At 42.6% G+C, this 21379-nt stretch overlaps 1 protein-coding gene and 1 long non-coding RNA gene across 4 annotated transcripts in view; one reads left to right on the top strand and one right to left on the bottom strand.

Annotated features, from left to right (window-relative positions):
• Window positions 1-403: 403 nt before the first annotated feature.
• LOC114617714 lies at window positions 404-15183 on the bottom strand. Of its 3 annotated transcripts, none has more exons than XR_003710854.1 (4): window positions 14241-15183; window positions 14021-14094; window positions 3704-3746; window positions 404-978 (listed from the first exon to the last, which is right to left on the bottom strand). It is a non-coding gene; the product is annotated as an uncharacterized LOC114617714 (long non-coding RNA). The 3 variants fall into 3 exon arrangements; XR_003710859.1 differs by having other exon boundaries at window positions 3686-3746; XR_003710860.1 differs by lacking the exon at window positions 3704-3746.
• Window positions 15184-16904: 1721 nt separating this feature from the next.
• Window positions 16905-21379, top strand: part of Slc2a2 (solute carrier family 2 member 2) — a 28315-nt gene continuing 23840 nt past the window's right edge. Inside the window, exon 1 of the mRNA XM_028763099.1 lies at window positions 16905-17036. Coding sequence (XP_028618932.1) covers window positions 17022-17036 — 15 coding nt within the window. The 5' untranslated portion in view covers window positions 16905-17021. The remainder of the gene's footprint in view (window positions 17037-21379) is intronic.

Raw genomic sequence — 21379 nt, forward strand, 5'->3', positions numbered from 1 at the left:
ACAATAGGTCACAAGAGAAAAGATGGAAGAGTAGGTATATAAAATAATTATTAAATTATATTATATATCTACATATCTAAAAAGAAATCTGTGTGTTCCTGTGTATGAGTGTTAAAATTTTGTGGGTGCATATATATGTATGTGTGTGTGAATGTGTCTGTATGTTAGTGTATATGTGTGAGGATGTATGTATGTGTCTGTGTGCATATGAGTGTGTATGTATGTGTGCGTATACATGTTATTCTCTGTGCTGTTCTAAGTAATAAGAGCAAATATTTCCCTGTCTTCTTACATACACTTTTTAAACAACAAGTCACAGCCAGGCAGGGGTGGAGCACACTTTTAATCCCAGCACTAGGGAGGGAAAGGCAGGTGACTCTTTGTGAGTTCAAGGCCACCCTGATCTACATAATGAGTTCCATAACAGTCAGGACTACATAGAAAGACCCTGTCTCAGAAAAACAAAAACAAAAGCAAGCAAACAAACAAAACCTCCAACTCCCTTTGTTTGGTGCACACTCCGTCTGGCGCCATAGGAGTCTGCTTTACCTTTCAAGCTTTAAGGGGGTTTGTTTGTTTGTTTCTCTTTTTTCTTTTCTTTCTTTTTATATAACTCTACTTCAATAAAAAGGAACAAAAAAGAAAAAGTTCAAGCCTCAGATTCCATTTTGTTTTCCCTTGCAGGAACTTTCACTGCAAACCCAGCTTCTCCCGCTCTTTCTTCTGTCTGCCATCCACTGCAGCAGCAATCTTTGTGAACATTCACAGTGGCAGCAGACAAAGCTTTGCCTCGAATCAGCCGCTGAGATGCTGCTTCCTTCCCTTACTCAATAGACATTTGAAATATCAGTCTTCCAGGCTCTCACATTATCTTGGGTGGAGCTGACTCAGCTCAGCAAGCTAAAGGATTAAAATGCTAAGCAGGCTGTCCTCTGGCAAGAAATCTGAAAAACTGGTGGGCGAGTCGGGTTGGTGAGTCTGTAATAAGAACAGGAGGGTTAGAAGGGGACTCTTGCCAGGGTTATCATCACTAGAGATGAACTAGATGAGAATCTGTCACTCAGGACACTAACCCCAGTGGGGCACTTGAGACTCTGTGCTTTTGAGAATGGAGCATCAACAGGAGACACAGCCTTATCCATGCATACCCTCACAGCATCAAAGTTCCCTCGCTCCTGGGAACTTAGTGCCTCACCTCTCAGAACCCACCCTAGTGAGCCCAGTAGCCCAAGTGAGCCCAGTAGCCCAAGTGGCCCAGAGGCTATAACAGGAGAAGAATGTAGGCTTGGTGCAAGACCACCCAGGCCTGTACTCCTTCCACTTCTTCTGATTCTTCCTAGACACCCAGCTCTACGGCAAAACATGGAACAATTTGTCCCTGTCAGTGGCAAAACAAAGGCAATGTTCTTAATGTGTTGGATGGATCCTTGCAGACAGCTCAGAGAGAAAGAAACATGTGCCCTGCTTTGATTACAGAAAGACTCTCCTAAGGAGAGTTTTAAAAGACAGAAAGAAGCAAGGGGAAAGACAGTGTAGTCACAGGCTAGACTGCAAACTGTGTGAAGAGAGGATAGCTCATATGGTTCCACTCTGGTGCAGTCCTGAACATCCAGAGCAGCTCATAGTACTGCTCTGAGGACCACGAAGCTACATCATTGAATGCAGTGACCTTGGACTCTGATTCAAGCCTTGCTTTGGATCTCTGAACAGCCAAAATGCTACCTTCCCACCCCAAATACCTCATAGTGCTTGACCAAATCCACTCGCCCTGCTCCAAGGCAGGAGGTGACTTCAAATTGGGAAGAAAGGGAACATATCATTTGGGCTTATCATGCTAATCTTATCCCTGACTCTCAGGGTACCTCAAGAGTTGCATTCAGTGTTTACACAAGCATTTACGGCTTTCCGGGGAGGACAAGGCTGATGAAGTTGGTCATTTTTCAGAGATCCATGAGACAAAGGAGCCCTTGGGTCAACAACTTGTCCACATGGGGTTGCACCATCTGTTTGTTTCCGGACATTCCTGGAACTCCTGTCTCATAAACAGCTGACATTCGACTCCTCTGGCCCTGACACTGCTCCTTTCACTGGTGACCTGTTGATCAATAACACCGAGCCATTGTTTGTTAACCCTCAACAAGGACCTCATGATCTTCGCTCCCATTTTTTATGTCCACCTCATCAGCTTCCCTCAGCAGCCTGCAAATGAACTGCAAATACTTTTCAAGGCAATGGCAGAAAATAGCTCAAAGGGTATCTGAAAATGATTAACCCAAGGACATTAACGAGATACCAACTCATAAGGGAAAGATGTCCTGCAGAGTATCGTGTCCATTTAGGTACATCCAATTGGAAAAATTGGTTAGGAACAGAGCATTTTAATTGACTTCATTTAAACCAGGATGATTCAAGGATTATAAACAAAAATTTTCTGTGTGCAGCACTAGCATTCAATTTAGATTAAATTGCCTGGTGATTAATTAATTTAGGACAGCGCTCACTGAGAAAATTGCCATCAATACATATCTGTCAAACCAATTTTCCACAGACTGTCGCACCTCTGGGGTATGAACAGTACAAATCTGGGGGACACTCATTCAGTAAGTGGCTCCTTGCTCTTCCAATTAAAAATTCCATGATGGCCAAATATCACAAACTGTAGATGGAAAAACAGAGCACTGTTTCTCTAGCTAGCCATCTCAGAGGTCCCCAGGAATCCATGATAGCTGTTGGAGAGGGTGTTTTGTTGAGAAGAGAGAGTTACAGAAACTGAGAGCATAGAAATATTAACAGCCAACACCAGCAAGTGATCACATTGTGTTCAGATAACGTTTTGTTCTGCTTTGTTCTGAGCACCACAGCCAAACTAGGCTATTTTGTTCTACAGCAATCCCACAAAGCTGACGCACTTCTCATCTTGCAGAAGACAATAATGAAAGCCCGTCTGGCTTGTCTTACAAATGGTATCTTAAAAAATGAAGCAAGACTTGCCCACACACAAGGATTCAACCCTTGCAGATAAAGGACAAAGCCAGGCCTCTCCTTCCCTGCCCCAATACCCCGTGTAGTGCTCCAAAGTTGAATGTGAATTCTCTTTCTTAGATACCTTGGGTTCTGAAGAAGCATTCTACAGGGGTTAACTTCCCTTCTTTCCAAAGCCATATTTAGCACATTCAAGGGATACCAGGGGATCATCTGACATGGCTAGGGTGGTAAGGCATCTGGTTTTCCCTTGTGCTGGATCTTAGATATGTGGAACCCTGAAGTGTTGAGCAAAGGTGTCCAGCCAGGTACTTGAGCATGCATGGAGGCACTGTGTAAAATTTGTCTGTAGATTTCTGTGCCATACTGAAGGAAACAAATTCAAAGGGGAGGGTAGACAGGAACAACAATAACCAAATTGAAAGCACAAAAGTAACTTTAAAGATGTTTGTGCCCAGGTAGAGGCAGGGACGTCTGTAGCTCATCACAGGATTTATAAATCTTTCCAAAAGAGAATAGCTTCATATGTTTATATTTAGCTTGAAAGTCAAATAAAACACATATTTTTTGAAATGAAAGAATAGATGGAAAGTACAGATAGGTCCGACAATGGTACACACTAGTTGATATCTTTCATCTGGCACCTGTAGTTCCAGTGTGGGAAGGCTTGAAAGTCCTTATCCTAGTAACGAATTCCTCTTACCTAGTGCCGCAGACCTACCATTGGGGTGTGAAGTCCTAAAGGTCCAATAGCCAACAGAAACCTAGGATAATGAACATTTGATACATTGACACAATGGAATTGTGCTCAACTGTAAAGAAAAATAAAACTATAAAAATTTCAGGATATGGATGGATCTAGAAAGAAGCAAGTGACTCAAACTTAGAAAACCAAAAATATATTTTCTCTTATGTGTAGATCTTAATTTGTTGTGTATACATATATGTGGTGTTTGTGAAGTGGAAAATTTTGGTTTCTATGGAAATTCAGTTGTATTATGTGATGTTTCTCTGTAAACTATCTTATGAAAGGATGTTTTTGCTGAAGCAGACATGTGGGAAGATGTTATGCTAAGAACAAACAGGTGGTGTTTTTTCTGGAGGCAGCCTGGGAAAGGGGCATGTGATGTTTTGCTAGAGAGGCTGCTTGAGAGAACACATGATGTTTGGAAAGAATATAAATATAGTCTAAAGGACAGTGGATGACACTGGATGGTATTGGTACACCTTGCCATTCTTTGTTGGTCATCATTTGTCATGACAAAGAACTTCTTGTGGTCTTTGAGCAGCTTCTTGCTGCTTCCACAGACTCCAGCCAATTGGCAGAGCCTTTCAGTTTCTTCTGGATCAACCTGCTGTTGCTGACTCATGAATGGTGTTTGTGAGTGGGTGGAGCTGCAGCTGCAGATTCATGTGAACTGAATGGCTGATATCCTGACAATGTAGATTGGAATTGCCCTAAAGAACTGTTCCTAAAAAGGTCCACATCCTCCTTTGCTGTATTAACCTTTCCTTTCTACTACCTCTGGTGGGTGATAGGCTAGAAGGGAGGAGATCAAGAGAGGGAAATATATAGCTGATGAATAAAAATGGCAAAAGAACCCATGGAATACAAAAGAAGAGAAATGGGGGTGGAGTTACAAGAAGGGATTGGGAAGCAAGGGTTTTAAAGAGATGAGGGGGAAGGAAAATCTACTAAAACCAGCTATTCGAAATGTCCTAATGATACTACCTAATATTTTGCATGCTAAATCTTAAAATACATATTTTAAGGAGTATAGATTTTATGTTAACTATTCTTGTCTCATTTTTAAATAAAATACCAACACCTAGTACTACTCATGTGATAACTTCTGTTTAGCTGAAATAGATTGAGATTAATAAGCTATAAAAGTGAACATATTGTGTCCTTTTCAACATAATTACATGTGTGAGGAGATTTATGGCTTGGAGCAGCTCTACAATGTGCACTACCATTCTTTACATGTGTGCTTCCTAACTAAGTTACGACTCAAGAGTTTAAACACAAGAAGAGCAGGATTCTGATAGTTCTGAGTCCTAGTTTTCCCATTATCATCCATGAGTAGAAATGAAGGCTGAGCAGTGTGTATGTGACAGACTTTGACAACAGTGACAGAGTGTTTGAGCAAAATAACTCACAAGACAGGAGATTTATTTATATTCCCATAATTACAGCAGTTTTGATCTGTTATTGGAGAAGGCTGCAAGATGAAGCACCTCATGACAATCACAACCACGGGCTACTTCCTCCTTTCCTTTTATTTCTTTTGGGACTCTACCCTGCAGGATGCTGTCAGTTGACTCAAGTCAAGTTGTTCTCCATGGTTTCTCCTCTTTGAAAATGACCATAAGACTCACAATGAGGTGCACTTTATAATTTCCTGGGTTTCTATGGAGAGTGAATGAAGTCCTGAGTTTGACATGGGTGCAACAATACAAAGGACCCTGATGTCTCGGACCCTGGGAAGTAGGAAAGCCTTCTCTGTGTGAGGCTCAGAAGGAAGGCAAAGTCTTACTTTGGTCAAAGTACGAATGTTTATCAATGACTGACCAGTGTATACAGAAGCTATCACCACAGCTTCCTCCTCTAGGATGTTTACAGCCTGAGGCTGCCCCTCTGCAGAGACCTCTTAGTGACACTAGCTAAGCCTGCTCCCTTGCCCCAGAGGAAGAAAGAGACAAAAACAGGAGATAGAGTGCTAGGGAGAAGAGGAAGGGAACAAGGGAGAGGGGGAAGGGATATGTGTCCCAGAGGACCAAAGTACTGTCTGTAGATAGAGCGGATACAGCCATGGCCCATAGATTAGTGGCAGTTTTTAAAGGTTCAAACCCTGTGTTAGGATGAAGTGTTTAACTTCATTTGAACATGTGAATTAGGGAGCTTTTGATTTCTGGTCTTAAATACTTTGATAGCTAGACCACTACAGCCTCAAGAGAAGACTGTCACCAATAAGGGAATAGACCTTACTGGTTAGCTTTAGGAATGTAACCTAATGGTTTTTAGTAAGGTAGAATGAATAGAGAAGTGGCAAAGCCTGTGAGAGCCATGTTTGCCTTGCTTTTGCCTACTAGAGTCCCTACACTGAGCTTCTGAGTTGGTGTTACAGTTGGTGCCCGTCATCAGTGAGAGCACAGCCCACCTGATCCTAGATTTTCTGTAGGCGCCTGTCCTTTCTTCATCCTTCATCTTCCTGATTAGGTTTGTCCTTGAAGCTGTTCAGAGTGGAGTTTCTCTTTATCGACTCCAGTTAAGAAACAAGATCAGCTACCACATTATGCACATCACGATGGCCTTCAAGAACAGTGCAAGCCATAGCTATATTAAGGGTTTTTTTTAATTATTAAATCTCATTAGGAAAAAAACAAAGGTCCAGACAATGTTGTAACTGGTGATTTAGTTGTAAATAGAGCAGTTTTGAGAACATGACAGTATAAAAGAAACATTCTTGGTTCCCCCCCCCCCCAACTGTAACAGGTTTCTTCCACAGGGAACATGATATGATTTATTAATGTGCTTTTATTTTCTCTTGTGTCATTTCTGATATCATGATGCTGTGCTCCCATTCATGCATGTAAATGCATTTATGCATATATCCATATACACATTCATTCCTCATAAAACATAATACTAAGAAAGTGCTTTATAGCTGAAAGTTCATGCCATTCTTTAGAGGAATGAGTTCAGTCTTTTCATTCTTCTTTTGTTATATTCATTACTTCTTTATACATTCTGGGTTTTTCTGGATCTACTGTATTATTAGATTATTATGACTTTTGGATACCCCTCCTTCTCCTCTTCCTTCATATCTATTTAACTCTTGTCTGTTTCATAGATATAGTCTCTCATTTCAGCCCTTGAAACATTCTAGATTGTTTTAGTACATTATTATCTACATTAAAGTCATCAGATTGCTGTAAAAAAGAGTGGTCCCCGAGACTGATATACATCTGGTTTTTCACTTTGAATCATGTGAGTCCTTCCAGGTTATCCTATAGTTATCCATCAGAAGTCACTAATTCTTCATTAACCTATCCACAAAGAACTGCTGGACCAAATTCTAGATAACTATAAGAGAAGGAAAAGAAGCCAGGTGTGATGACACACCTCTGTAACCTAAGCATTAGGCACATGGAAGCAGGAAGACCAGGGTTCAAAGCCAGCCTGAGATACTTGAGATCTTGTCTCAAGATAAAAGAAACAGCAGGTGGAGGAGGAGGAAGAGAAAGACAAAGAGATTTAAAAAATAAAAGAAACGGTATGCTTATTGGTTTTCCTTCTTGGTGTAACAGGCTTATAAGAATGTACCCAGATCACAAATGCCCTCCTTTGTGCCCTGCTAAGGCTCATTTCCAGGGGAAGTCCAAATAGTCAATTTATGTCCCGGAGTATCCACTAAAGGGAATCAATGTCAGCCTGATCAGGATCCCCTGGAGACTCAAACTCTGGGTTGCTGTTGTTGTTGTTATTATTATTATTTCATCCTTCTCCATCTCTTTATTCACACAATCCACACTTATCATATTGCCTGCCAGAAAAACAGCTTATGAGATATTCTTTCTCAAAATCTATGACATCAAAACTCAGGCTTTAGTTCTTATGAGCTTATCTACCTCTAAGATATGCTCTAAGAAATAGTGACCTATTATTAGCATAACTGATTTTGTATGCTTTTTAAAGATACAAACATTAATTAAGGCTTGAAATTTAAACCTTTCTTTTTTGAAACAAGGTCTTGGTGTAGCTCTCAGTAGCCTCGACCTCTTCTCTGTGTAGATCAGGCAGGCCTTAAACTCTCTGAGTTCAGGGTTAAACGTGTTCACCGCCACATTCAGCTGAAATTCAAACACTGTTTTGTGGCCAGTAACTTATTTCTAACATTTGCTCAAAAAGACTTCTAAAACTGAATCATCTCAATGATTCAATTCCAACAACCGCAATAACATACTTACCGTATCTCCCCTTAACAAAGAGAATGTAGCCATTTTTATTGTGTGGATGATCTTAACAGAAAAATTCCTATTTGATTGTAAGTAGGACTAGATAGGAGGAGATAGGAAAAGATAGAAGGATCCTAAGACCCTTGACAGTGTAAATGGCTCTTCACGGTGGTCAAGATTAGTAATTAACTCTTCAATAAGCGTTCTACAGCATACAAATGTAGAAAGGACAAAACAGTCCATGCTGTGGCTCACACGAATGATAAGATGTATGTTTTCCAGCAAACACAAAGCAGAAAAGGCCACAGCAAAAAAAAAAAAGAAAAAAAATTCAATTTAGTTGCATCTTAGAAATTACCTAATCCTGTGACTTTGAACAGATCATTAACTGTTCCAAATACCATCTGTGAAGTCAGAACTATAATATAGCCCATGTCAGAGTAATGTCCTCAGGAGATGGCAGGATTACCTTTTGGGTGAATCATCATTAACACAAATAGAACCAAAAACAGTGAGATTCTAATGGGTATTTTAGCTCAGTTAGCTATATCTGAAGGAGCTGGAACTCAGGAGGGAATCATTTAGTATATGGGGGTAAGTGGATGTGAGTGGGAAAAGCATCTGTGTAGGTGGAATTTGTGTATAATACATTAATTATTCTTCAGTGCTTTGCCTCAAGACTGCCTACTTTCTTTGAAATAAGTCTTTGGGCTCTCTTCAAAGTAAGTTCACATTCCCCAAACTGGTCACATGGTTGGAACCTACAGCACTAAGTGGAATCCCCTAAACATACCATCCTGAGAGTGGACCATCAGCTCCTTCTTGGAGCCAAGGAGTGTGAGAACTATTACCTCCCTAGAAAGCTTTTTTAGAGCACTGAGATAGCCCAAGGAAATGGACACAGGTCAAGTAAAAAGCAATTAAGTTGTCTTGAGTTACATAGTATAGCTCAGGGTTTTATTATCTGAATCAATCGTGTTAGTGTCAGCCTCAGAAGTTGGAGAAAAGACAGAGAACATGCACATGCGCATGTGCAGAAAACTGCTGCCTCTGGGCCCACTGATTTCCTGTTCTTTCCTTTCATTATGGATTCATCAGTTTTGAAAGAACTAAAAGATTAGCTTACCATTTATGTATTGCATATCTTTGCTCTGGCCACATAAATCCACTGGTGAAACCATCTGGACTCCTCTACCTCTCCCGTCTTGGAGCACCCTCTTCACTGGTCACAAGACCCATACATATCTCTTACTCTCTGACACTCAGCTGCCATTACTGCTACATAGATACTGTAGACTTTTCCTCAGTAAAGAAGAAAATGAAGTTTGAAGTTAACTGTCTCCAATAAAATCAAGAAAAGGAAATATAAAGCAAAGAGGACCTTGCATTTTAAAAAGCCACTCATGGAAAAAGTGGTAGGTGTGTGCAACTGAATAATACACACAGCATATCTAATCTGAAGAAGAGAGTGTGTAGCTAGTTTCATCCTCTATATCATATGCCTGGCCCTGACACATACTTAAGCACACTTAATTTGCCAACAATTTTTAAAATTTCTTTGAGCTTGAGGGTTGTATTTATCTTCTTTACAGATGTCAATACCATGCAAGCTCTTGTACTCAGGCAGTGTTCAGTAAACATTTGTGGTCCTCAAGGTTGTTGTTCACTGTTCTGATGTGTTCCTGTGAGAACCTACCTCAGCCTCTGACAGTTGGTCACTTAGTCAAATTCAAAATACTCTCCAGACAGGATCTAAAATGTTGACTTCAGATCCTATAGAACGTGAATTCCTAGAGGATAGCAGCCTGGCCAGGTCACTGCTGTCCCCAGATTTGACACATAGTTGATAATCTGCATGTATTTGTTAAAGAACCAACTGAAGAACCATGATCTACAATTGGTTAGACCCAGAGCTTGAGTGCTGATCCTTATATTGGAAAGCTTTGGATTTCCCTCTGCTAAGAAGACTAAAATCTCACTCATCCTCAGTCTGGGCATGGTGAAGATGAAGCCACAGCACTATAGTAGGTTTGGCCTAATGCTGCTTGTATTCTAAGGTTAATGTGGATCTCCAAAACTGCTTAGATGAGTGTCTACACGTAAGACACTGAGAGACCCTGCCTGTAAAGATGCTGGCAGTCAATGGCTGGGCAGGGCAGTCAGAGGCAGGACTTGAGGACTCCAGGGCTTGGGAATGAGAGTGAGGAGAAGATCTGCCATGCTGGGAGAATGTGGAGGGGAGGAAACACCATGCCTGAGAAGAATGGAGGACAGGGAGTCAGGGCTGCCATGTGAAGGAGCCAGGATAGGGCTGCCCAGAGGGCTGCCCAACTGGGTCCAGGGCAGCCAAGGTAGAATATAAAATTTAGTAAGTGATAACTCAGAATTATCAGTGGGAGGTGTATTAACTGCATGGAAGTTACACAGTGGTTCGGCTATTGTGATGATTAAGGCTTATTAAAATATAAAGAATACACCTGGAAGGACACATGGCTCCAGCTGCATATAGGCCTTATCTGGCATCAATGGGAGGGGAGGCCCTTGGTCCTGTGAAAGCTTGATGCCCCACCATAGGGGAATGCCAGTGTGGGTGGAAGAGCCCCCTCGTAGAAGCAGGGGGAGGGGGAGAGGATGGGGGTTTGCAGAGGGGAAACCAGGAAGCGGGATAACATTTTGAAATGTGAATAAATAAAATAACCAATAGAAAAATATAAAGGCTGTATGTGTGTCTTTCATTCAGGAATGTAAACCATTGAAGTGGGTAGCAAACCTTCCCCTGAGATTTATTTATGTAATTCAACACAGCACATTGAAGTTGTGAACTATAATGTATGCTTTCAGTGGTTTAGAAATGGTAGGATTCTCAGTGTTGCTTACTGGTTTGTTTATGAATCTCTCTTTCACCTTAATGAACAATTATCAGGAACTCTCACTATCAGACAAATACTACAGAGAGAAGATATGTCTGCCCTACAGGGTTGAAGGTACTACTCAGGAGCCTCCAGTAAGAAGTCTGTGTTAATCAAGTCTACTTAAGTTACATGATTCAAAAGTCACTGAGCCTTTCTTTATCAATGGGCAAAGTGATACTTTGAACTGATTCCTGAGACTAATTCTACCTCCCATTGATTTAAAAGTAGAATAAATAATTTCTAGTAGCCTTGCCAGGACATTTACAAAATAAATGTAAATGCCTTGTCTATGAGCAACTTTGCTATTTATTAGGGAAAGTGTTATTTTTTTAAGAAAATTAATAAAAACCTATAAATACTGCTGGGCATAGTTTTTAATGCAGCACTTGGAAGGCAGAGTCAAGATCTATGAGTTCAAGGACAGCCTGGTCTACATAATGAGTTCTAGGAAGACCAGAGCTACAGAGTGAGACTCTGTCTTAAAATGAAACAAAGCAGAACAAAATAAAACAAAATAGCACACACAATAGAAGGCCCAGACTTCTATCTGTGTCCATACAAGAACGTTACTGCTTCTGTTACTGCCTGTCACTTACAACAGGCTCTTTCTATCTTACAAGATAGTATCAAGAGCTCTCTGTCCCATTAAGATAGCAGTAAGATGGTACCTTGTAGAAACTAAAGTCAGGATGTTGAGTTGGCTATTGACACCTAACCATCCTGAGTACTCAAGGAGTAGCTCTGGGCTTACATTTGTCTAACTACTTTGACCATTTGTTTCCCTTACATGTTGCACTGGTTTCTTAATTGATGTATGGATGAGATGGGGGAAGGGGTAATAGGGAAACCTAAAGTTGCAACATGGTAACGTTGGGTTAAACGATATGAATGCTTATGTGTGTGTCTATTTTTTTAGTTTTGTGGATTTAAATATGTACCTGTGTATGTAATGATACATGTGTAATGGCTGGTGGGAGTTAGAAGAAAGCATCAGACCCCCTGGAGCTGGACGACTTGGCACTGGGAACAGAGTTCAGGTCCTCTGGAAGAGCAGCAAGTAAGTATTCTTAACTGCTGATCCATCTTTGGCCCAACATAAAGCTTTCTAAAACTTGGTTAATTTTTGTTTCCCACTTAGTCTTTTATTTGTTCATGTGTGTGTAGATAATTAAGTTTCCTCCCCAAAGGTGTTTAGAAAGTACAATAGGATTTCTATTCTTGGGAAGTTAGAACAGATATCCTTGACCCGCCTCTTCTGCTAAGTACAATACCCAGGACACCAATGTAAGACAAAGACAAGAAGACTAAGGAATACAATTTTGAGTATCTTTAATATAATAACTGCTTTACTCTGGCCAACTGCCACCAAAAAATAATATATAATACAACACAGTGGGCCCAACCTGTGCCTAGACACGTCTACTCATGAGGCTACAACAAGAAGATGATGGTGGTGGTGGTGGTGATGATAATGATAATACAAACATCCACAACTGGTCACATGCAGAGAGTAGGAGACTATGAGTGCTTACCCCTAAATAAGAGGGACCCCTGATACATCTGTATCACACACCTTCCCCTGAAGCTTGCAGATCATTTCCAAAGAAAGAGCAGAAAGATTGTAAGAGCCAGAAGAGATAGATGTTTATAAAGAAACAGCATTTGCTAGACAGTTCAGTGCTGTTGTACCCAGGAACTCACGGCAGCCACGGCTGTGACTGTATGCATAAGACTCACACAAGATCAATGGATCAGGGGAGGGCTTATCGAGTCTCACCTACATCTGGAGAGCTATGGGCAGTTGATAGCTGTTGGCAGAGAGAGTCGAGTTTTTTTAGGGACTTGGACCCTAGGAGGCTCCCCATTTTCCAGGAATGGTCACAAACCCATGTTCATTCAGGCCACACAACATATGACTATGATTAATTTTATAGGAAGACTTGCCTAGACCTACCAGGGGCGACCTGTACCTGAGCACTCATACTAATAATCTGGTCACGGCTACATACAGCCATGGTCTTACAAGATGTTATCACTAGGGGAACCAAGGCAAAGTGCACATAGGCTCTCCTTGTTGTCTCCCAGGTACTAAACCACCAACCAAAGAGGGACCCATGGCTCCAGCTGCATATGTAGCAGAGGATGGCCTTGTCGGGCATCAATGAGAGGAGAACACTTGGTCCTCTGAAGGCTTGGTGCCCCAGTAAGGGGGGGGGGGGGGGGGGTGGGGTGCCCCCCCCCCCCCCCGGGGCAAGGGGAGCATCCTCATAGAAGCAGGGAAGGGGGGATGGGATAGAGGGTTTGTGGAGAGGAAACCAGGAAAGGGGATAACATTTGAAATATAAATAAATAAAATATCCAATAAAAAAACTGCACATAGACTGACAAATGCCTCAAAAAATTTAGTCTTGTAAAAACGTGAAGAGTGCATCTGAGTCATTTCTGTGGGGTCCTGGCTACTCCAGATAAAAACCCTAGCATCTCCCCTTGTAAATGGTGTGTCTGTTACTCCAGGTTAGCAAGCAGGAAAATGGCCTGTCATCTCCCATCCCCCTCTCCTAAACACACTACCATTTTCTTTGTGGACCAAAACATACCTTGAGTTTGTTCCTCTTCTTCTTCCCTCCCATTAGTTCTGACAGTCAGCAGCAAGCATGAATAGTCATGAGTTCTTGCAATTTCCTTCTCCTTTTCTGGCTGATGTTCCCACCCAATCCAGTCCTCAGACAACAGCAGGGATTATCTTTTTGTTCTATTTGGGGATCAGCACTGTTCTTTGAGACAGGGATCCCTATACCCTAAGTGTTCTAGAACTCCATAAGTAACTGGGGATGACTTTGAATTCCTAACCCTCCTGCTTCTGCCCCAGGATACACATATGTATCACTGCACTGGGTTTTCTGCGTGCTGGGGATCAGATTCAGCTGAGGTTTCCTGCATGCCAGCCACTAGAGGCAATCTTAAAACAAATAATAGACCATTCTATTCTGCTGTCTGTTCTCTCTGGTGATTTCCCATGGCCTTTCACATGAATTCTACCTGCCCTGGTAGTCTATGAGGCCCTGCATTTCTATGGCTGCTGTCTGTCTCCCCAGTACTGTGACACCAACTTCAGATAGACATGGCTGAAACCTGAATAAGAAAGACAGCCTCAGAGGCAGACCTACCTCAAGTGGTTCCCTTAGGCCAAGGTGCACAGTGAGAGTTCTCTGCTTGGTCAGGGATGCTAGGCCTGTGGAGACTTACAAACAGGTTTCATAGTGTGAGTTAACTTTTAAAATCGATCTTGATTTCCACATCAAAAACTTGCAATTGGACAAGAGGACCAGGGAGGCCAGGCAGGGGAACCTGACCTTCAGGACAGAGCTCTTCCGGTGAAGAACTTACCCACTTGGTTTCCACTCTTGCCTTTTGCCCTTATCTACACCTGACTCGACAGAAGAGGAAAGGAGCAGTCTTCTCTGAGCTGTCTCTTCTCATTTCCTTTATACAGAAAACAAAACCAAAAACTAATTCCACTTTACTGAAAGAAAAGATAATAAAGTGGAGAAAAGGAGGTGAGATTACCATTTACAATTCTAGGCATTTCCTCTCTTAATTAATGATGTAACCAGGATGGGACCTGAAAGATTTAAAAGTACAAAGCCTCTAGGGAGGCCACCTACTGGGTCGAGCATTTGCTCTGCAAATGGAAGGACCTGAACTCAATCTCTAGTACCCAGTACTGGTTGTGCCTGCATATAATGTGGGCACAGGGGTACCGAGACGGACGGATCATGAGCAGAGCTGGTTTTGAGGTGTAGCAGGGAATGCTTCTGAGAACTCAGTAGGTAGCTGCCATCCCAGGGCAAAGTACAAAAAGCCAGGTTTCATTACCAGACTTTATCCCACAGAAACTCGCAGCTCCTCTATGCTCCCTGAAGCTACAGCTGTAGTTTTGCATGAGGTCAGTCTGTAGGCTGAGTTCACCTGCCAAAATCAACCTATGCAATATGCTCCCTCCACCCTCATCCTGCAGGTATGCTTACCCCATCCCTAGAAGCTGCATAGTCTAAATGAGTCGTGCCTGCAATGGGGAGGAGCAGTGTCCCTGGCCTCTGGAGGCCAGTGTCTCACCGGCTGGAGAGAAGCACAGCATTCGGGATCTCCCAGGCACAGCCGGGATGAAGACAAATGCCACTACTTCAAAGCAGACTTCAAATGACAGAGGTAGAAAAACAACCCAGGGCAGATGTCATTCCTGACTGTAGCACAAGTGTGTTTTGGGCAGAGCTAAGTCAGTGGAAAACAGTTGCCAGAGCACCTCCCCTCTGGATCGTCAGTGGTGCTGTGTAGGACTGGACGCAGGAGCCCCTGGCGCATCTTGGGGCGCTGGAAAGCCTGGTGCCAAAGTGGAGCGCAGTGACTCTCTTTCTCAAATCACCACACCAGCACTCTGTGACAAGTAAGCCAGTCAAGCCCTGAGAACTGCTGAGCAGCTGTTGGCACTGAAAGGGACGCTATAAAGATTAATGTCGCTGCTATTAGTGCTCTCGGTGCCTGCCTTCTAAGACGCTGCACGTTGTGTCCCCACTTCAGCGTAAAGTCCTGGCAGGAGGTGACTCGGTCTCATGAGTGACAACAGAGAGCATACAACCATGCTGAGCTCCGCTGAAGTTTGGGCTTTGAACAGAATTGTTTGCTTCCCATGTTATCACCTTACAGAAATGAGGGGCTGAAGAGGGAGCTCAACGGGTAAGCAAAAGGGCCTGGGTTCAAGTCCCCAACACAAATTAAAAACAACAGAAACTAGGCATGGCCTGGCAGTGCCTATAATGCCTGCACTGGAGTGAATCTGTCAACCTTGCCCGGACGTGTGGCTTTCAGATTCTCTGAGGTCCTGTCTCAAATAGAGACAGGTATAGGGTAATAGAGGAAGATTCTCAACACCAATCCCTAACCTCCACACAGAGGAGTACACACACATGTGCATATGAGAGAGAGAGAGAGAGAGAGAGAGAGAGAGAGAGAGAGAGAGAGAGAGAGAGAATGCAGAGAGGTGGGGAAAATGTCAGGCCAATCAAACCCAGTTTCCTTCCAACCTTCATAGTCCTGTCCCTTTGCCATTGCTTCTAACACTTCCTCTGCTGTGAACCGGCTCCGTAAGGACTCTGGATGCTAGTAACCACGGCTGGCAGTACAGCAAAGCTACACTAACTTTGTTGTCTCCCCCATTTTTTTTTTTTTTTGGATCAGATCCCATTGGGGATTCCTAGAAAGAAATAGAGTTAAGACAAGTAAGCAGAATTCACCGGAAACCCAAGGCTAGAACAAGCACACTCCCTCTGCAAATCAAGGTCTCCATATGTAGCCAAGGCTATCCTGCAACTCTTATGTGATCCAATGAGCCTGCAACTCATAGTCCTAGCCTTCCAGTGTGAGCATATGTATGCCACTACATCTGGTCCCCTATCTCATCCTGAAATACACTGAATTAATAATAGAAAGCATGTCACCACCATCTACTGAGAACTATTTTGTGTGTGTCAAACATTTCTCATGTTATTTCCTTTAACCCCCCTCAACAAAATGAAATTCGTGTTCTATTATCTCTATTTTATCAGGCCAAAAAACAAATGATATAAACCTAAGACAGGGAAAAGTTACAGGGTTTCCCTGGCTTACGTTCACCCTCAGTAAAATGCTGGGACCCAAACCCCAGTGCAGACCCTTCCATAGTTTGTACAGCTAACCGATGCCTCCACAGTCTGTGGCCCAGAGCCCACAGCACTAGAGAGCACACTGCCCTGCACCCTCCATGCCCGACTTTGTCTTCCCCACATCACAGCATGCCTCGGCTTCTAGAAAAGGCCCCACAGGTTGCTCTCCTCCCGTGTCCCTGTCCCATTTCTGCCACACTCATGAACCCTTAAAATGTGTCTGCCTCTGGCTTGTAACTTATACCTACAAGACCTACCATTGTTCTCAAGCCACAGATCACTGAGGTGAAGGGTGTATCGATTGGATTACCATCAATACTCAGCCTCTGTTAAGAAGGTCAGAATTCACCGCTGCTTGCTCCTCCTCCTACAATGTATAACCAGGCAGAGCTGAGGACTCTGGCTGGTCAGCTCCTCATCCACATTCAGTGCAGGACCTGGATTAAGAAGACAACTCCACACACACATAATGTCAGAAGACAAGGTACAGCAACCTTGGATTCCTTTGGCTTTGGTTTTGAGGAGGTTGGGAATTTATTCAAGGCAGTGAGCTTATACACTGACACTGGGTGCAGTTGCCACAGATCCAAGCTACCTCTTTTCTTGGTCAGTTACTAATCCTTCTGGCTGCTAAGCAAATCCCACATTCTTATTCAGTAATCGAACTTTTAAGGATATTTGCTCTTTTGAATAGCCTGCTACTGAAAGAACGTGCCTACCATCCCCACGATCTGGGCCAAGTTAACAGGAATCTAATCATGAACATGGATACGGAATGTTTAAAAAATGCCAGAATTGAAAGACAATTCTAGATTAGGAGACTGAGAACTGAATGTTGCAGGTTACCTTTGGACTTTGGGAAGAAGAAAAAAATCCGATGATGCACCATCTGAGGGATTATGACTTCGGGCTGACTCTAGTAATATTAGCGTAGCCTGTGTTATATTCATGGGTGTGACAGCATTGCAGTGAGACTGGGAGATGCCGTTGTTCTTAGGAGAGTACCTGGTGATGTCATTAGGAGTGAGGTGACACAGCAGTCTGCAGCTTATTTTTAAATGCTTCAGCTGAACCAATACACATAAGAAATCAATGTGGTGAATGTTCGGTGATCATTGGGGAGCAAAGTGAACGGCATTTCTCTGGGATTTCAATGTCTCAGCAGATAGAATCCTTTTTCAAATAAAACCTTCCAAGGGTGTGTCTTTATTCTGAGCTTACAAGCTTTCCCCGACTCCTGCAAATGGTAACGGGGTAATAGTAATAGAAGCTGATAAGTATTTACCCCTGTTAAGACAGTAATATACTGACCTGCTGAGGACTGCACTGAGTGCTCCTTGGGAACACCATATGTTGTAGAATCAGCCAGGCTCAGGTGTGGGTTCTAATGCTGCGTGTGCTGCTGAGACTCAGTCTGGATCAACTGACCTTTGTGTTTTCTAACGTAAGGACTCCTGGGGTATGACATGGGTGATCCGGGTTTTATTTTAGTGATCTGTGAATGAAGTGATCTCTTCAGAGCTCAGAGTAAGTAAAAGACAACATGAGGAAGGCTTAGAGGGCAAATGTTTAAATGTCAGTTATGTATTTGTACAATGCATATTTAAAGAATGACCCCGAAATAGAGATTCTGTGAGTACTATAGCTCAGGATACATCTATAGCAGGGAGAACTGTAATGACGATTCACTAACGATGAATATGAAATTAGTAACTACAGGGATGCTGTACGGATTCAGCAACTATGGAAAGGCAGCAGTCATAGGCCTGACATCTAGAGGATGTTGTCAAGAGGAAGGTACTGTGCTTAACAGCACCAGCCCAGGACAGATGTTCAGGCTCTGGTAACTTCTTGTGCTTTAGAGACTAAAGAAGAGCTTTCTTCAAGAGCTAAGAAACTGCCTAAGAAGAGAACACAGATGGTGTGGGGACCGTCATAAGAAACAGCACATTTCAGCTTTGTGGCTGCACTGGAGTTTAAGGGCATGGGCAGGGGGTGGTGCTCAGGAGAGTTAGAGTGTCCGTGTGAACAAGCCCATGATGCACAGAAAATTCTGATGAAGGGTGGTCTCTACATTCTCCATTTCTTCTGTTGTAAAATGGAGGTGCCAGATAAACATGCCACTTCTTAAATTCCTTTCAGACTGAAAACCCTACGGTATGAGAAGTAACTAGCCTGTTCAAAGTAGGATGTGGGCTCGCCTTTGGCCTGGCCTTTGGAAGCATGTGGAGGCAAATCGTACGCTTTCCTAGTCAATCAGTCATCACTGGAAAGTCTGTTCTTTTGTTTCGCAGTAGGAGTTTATATGTTCCCTACTGGGCTATCTGCCCCAGACTGGTAAAGCCTCCCTGAGCATGGCTTCCTCGGCCACAGAGTGCAGATCATCTCTCAGGCTTTGCACGTGGTTCTGGATCTTATTGATGGATGATGTATGGCAAGTTGATAGATGGTTGTTGATAAGCCTAGGTCATGGCATGACAGTCATATGACTAACAGGCCTTCCTTGTGTGTCCTCTACTTAAAGAACAAAGCACTTCCAGACAACAGTCACGGTATGCCAGTCTTGTAATTCCCTCGTTATCTTCTGCTACTGTTCTTCCATAGCTAAAGGAACCGGGGCACAGGGATACTGGAGGCCATCTAGAACTCCTTTCTCAGTCTTCTGACTTTCTCAACTACTTGTCCATGCCAACAGATAACATACGACTTCTAAGCCACAAAATAAATACCACATTTTCTCTCATGTTAAAGCTCAGCTACATCCTTTTTCAGTTTAACATTTTTATTCTTTGTGTGTGTGAGAGGTGTGTGTATGTGTGTGTGGTGTGTGAATGTGGATTCGGATGTGAGAGTGTCTGTGAGTCTGTGTGTATGTGTGATGTGTGTGGTGTATGTATGATGTGTGTAATGTGTGTGGTATGTGTCTGTGTATGTTGTGTGTGTGTCTGTATATGGTATGTGTGCATTGTGCTGTGTGTGTGGTGTGGTATATGTGTGTGAGTGTGTGTCCATGTCTGTCTGTGTCATGTGTGTGTCTGTGTGTGGTATATTGTATGGTGAATGTGTGTATCTGGTGTGTATATGCTCCTGTCACAGTGCACATGTGCACACAAGACTGCTTTCAGGAATCCATTCTCTTTCTACCATGTCAGTCCCAGGAATTGAACACAAGTTGTCATCAAGTTTGGTTGCACCTGCCTTAGCTGCTGAGCCGTTGCACTGAGCATTTTCCCATGTTTCTTCTTACTCTATCCTTCCATGTCGATCTGCAGTATATTTAAAATTGAACACAGGAACCAGTTTCTCTAACCAAACTTTATTAAGGCCCAAGTAAAAGTTGACTTTTAAAAATGCTTCCAGCTTAGTTATCTCATGGCCTGTGAAGAAATTTAGGAAAAAGACTTGCAGGTTTTCTTCCACTTGCTTTCTGTGCAATTTCTGTCCTTTTCCACATTTCCCTCTTGTTCAAACAATGACAAACAGTGGGGTCTTTGAGAGAATAGGCAAAGCCTTTAGGAGCCCAAGGCCTCGACTGAGTGAGATCCCCTCTGAATTCTCAATACTTTTCTTAGCTCTGTCTACGTGCTCATGCCAAGCTCTTTGCTATTAAAATGGGTGAATGGGGGTAGTTGGGACTTTTTTGTGCTAAGTGGTTTTCATAAAATTTTCCTGTCATGAACAAAATCTTTTCAGACTAAGTAGACAGCCATACCACCTCAACTTTGCAGGTATAGGATCTCTAAGGACCTTGAGGTGGGGCAGCATGTTCTAGGTTCATCCAGAGGTGTCAAGTCTAACATCATGCATTCCTGAGAATGACAGATTGTCAGGACCTGAGGGCTGCAATACACCAAGGACACTGCAGCCACTGTTGACTGAGATGATAGAGGAAGACCATCCTTAGCCAAGGAGCATGCTGGCCTCTGCAACTGAAAGGCCTTGCTTCACAGCCAGTCAACGAAGAGTCTTTATACCTCAGAGTCCTACCACCACAAGGAAGTGAAGTTTATGATCAGCTAAAATTTTTATTCTACAGTTTCCAGAAAGGAACATAGCCAGCTAACATACTGATTTTTGTCTGCAGAAACTCAGGTCAGACCTCTAGCCTGGTCTATAAGATAAATTGGGTTGCATTGTTTAAGCCACTGAGTTGTTAGAAATTTTTGTAGCATCAGTGGAAAATTAATGCCAGGAATAAATGAGACAATCCATATAAAGGAGCAACTGGGTATGCAGGAAGCATCCTCAACATTGGGCTCTGAAGCTGTGTTTGTGCTGCACCTCACATCAGTGTCTGCACTGCTGTGATGGAGTGTATGTTAGAGCCTGCCCAGTGCATCTGGTCCCTTGCTGCTGATGATAATTACTTTCTATAAACAAAAAGGAATCCTGACCCTTGGAAACAACTTAAAGGAAAGATGACTTAGGGACAAACCACTCACCCAGGAAATAGAATCCCATTTTATCTTTTATTTTCTGAATTTTAGATGTGTCACTACAGTTTAGAAAGTCACTGAAAACTTTACATGATCCTATACATTATATGTCATATAGTATGTATGTGTATGCATATTTTAAATATTACTTTCTTGTACATAAGATATTATTATGTGTAAATGTATATATTTCTTTACTTGTAATAAATACATAACATATGTGACATAAGTGCATGTATGTATCTTTAGAATGTAAAAAAGAGAAGGAGAGGGAAGCAGGAACAAATGGAGGGAGGGAGAACACCTGTTCTGTAGTCCTTTCAGGGAACAAAGTTACTGACAGGACCAGGGTGTAAAAAAGCCACCTAAAGCTAGGAAAACAGAAGGGTGC

Source organism: Grammomys surdaster, unplaced genomic scaffold (assembly GCF_004785775.1).
Source record: "Grammomys surdaster isolate TR1022 unplaced genomic scaffold, NIH_TR_1.0 62, whole genome shotgun sequence".
NCBI lineage: Eukaryota > Metazoa > Chordata > Mammalia > Rodentia > Muridae > Grammomys > Grammomys surdaster.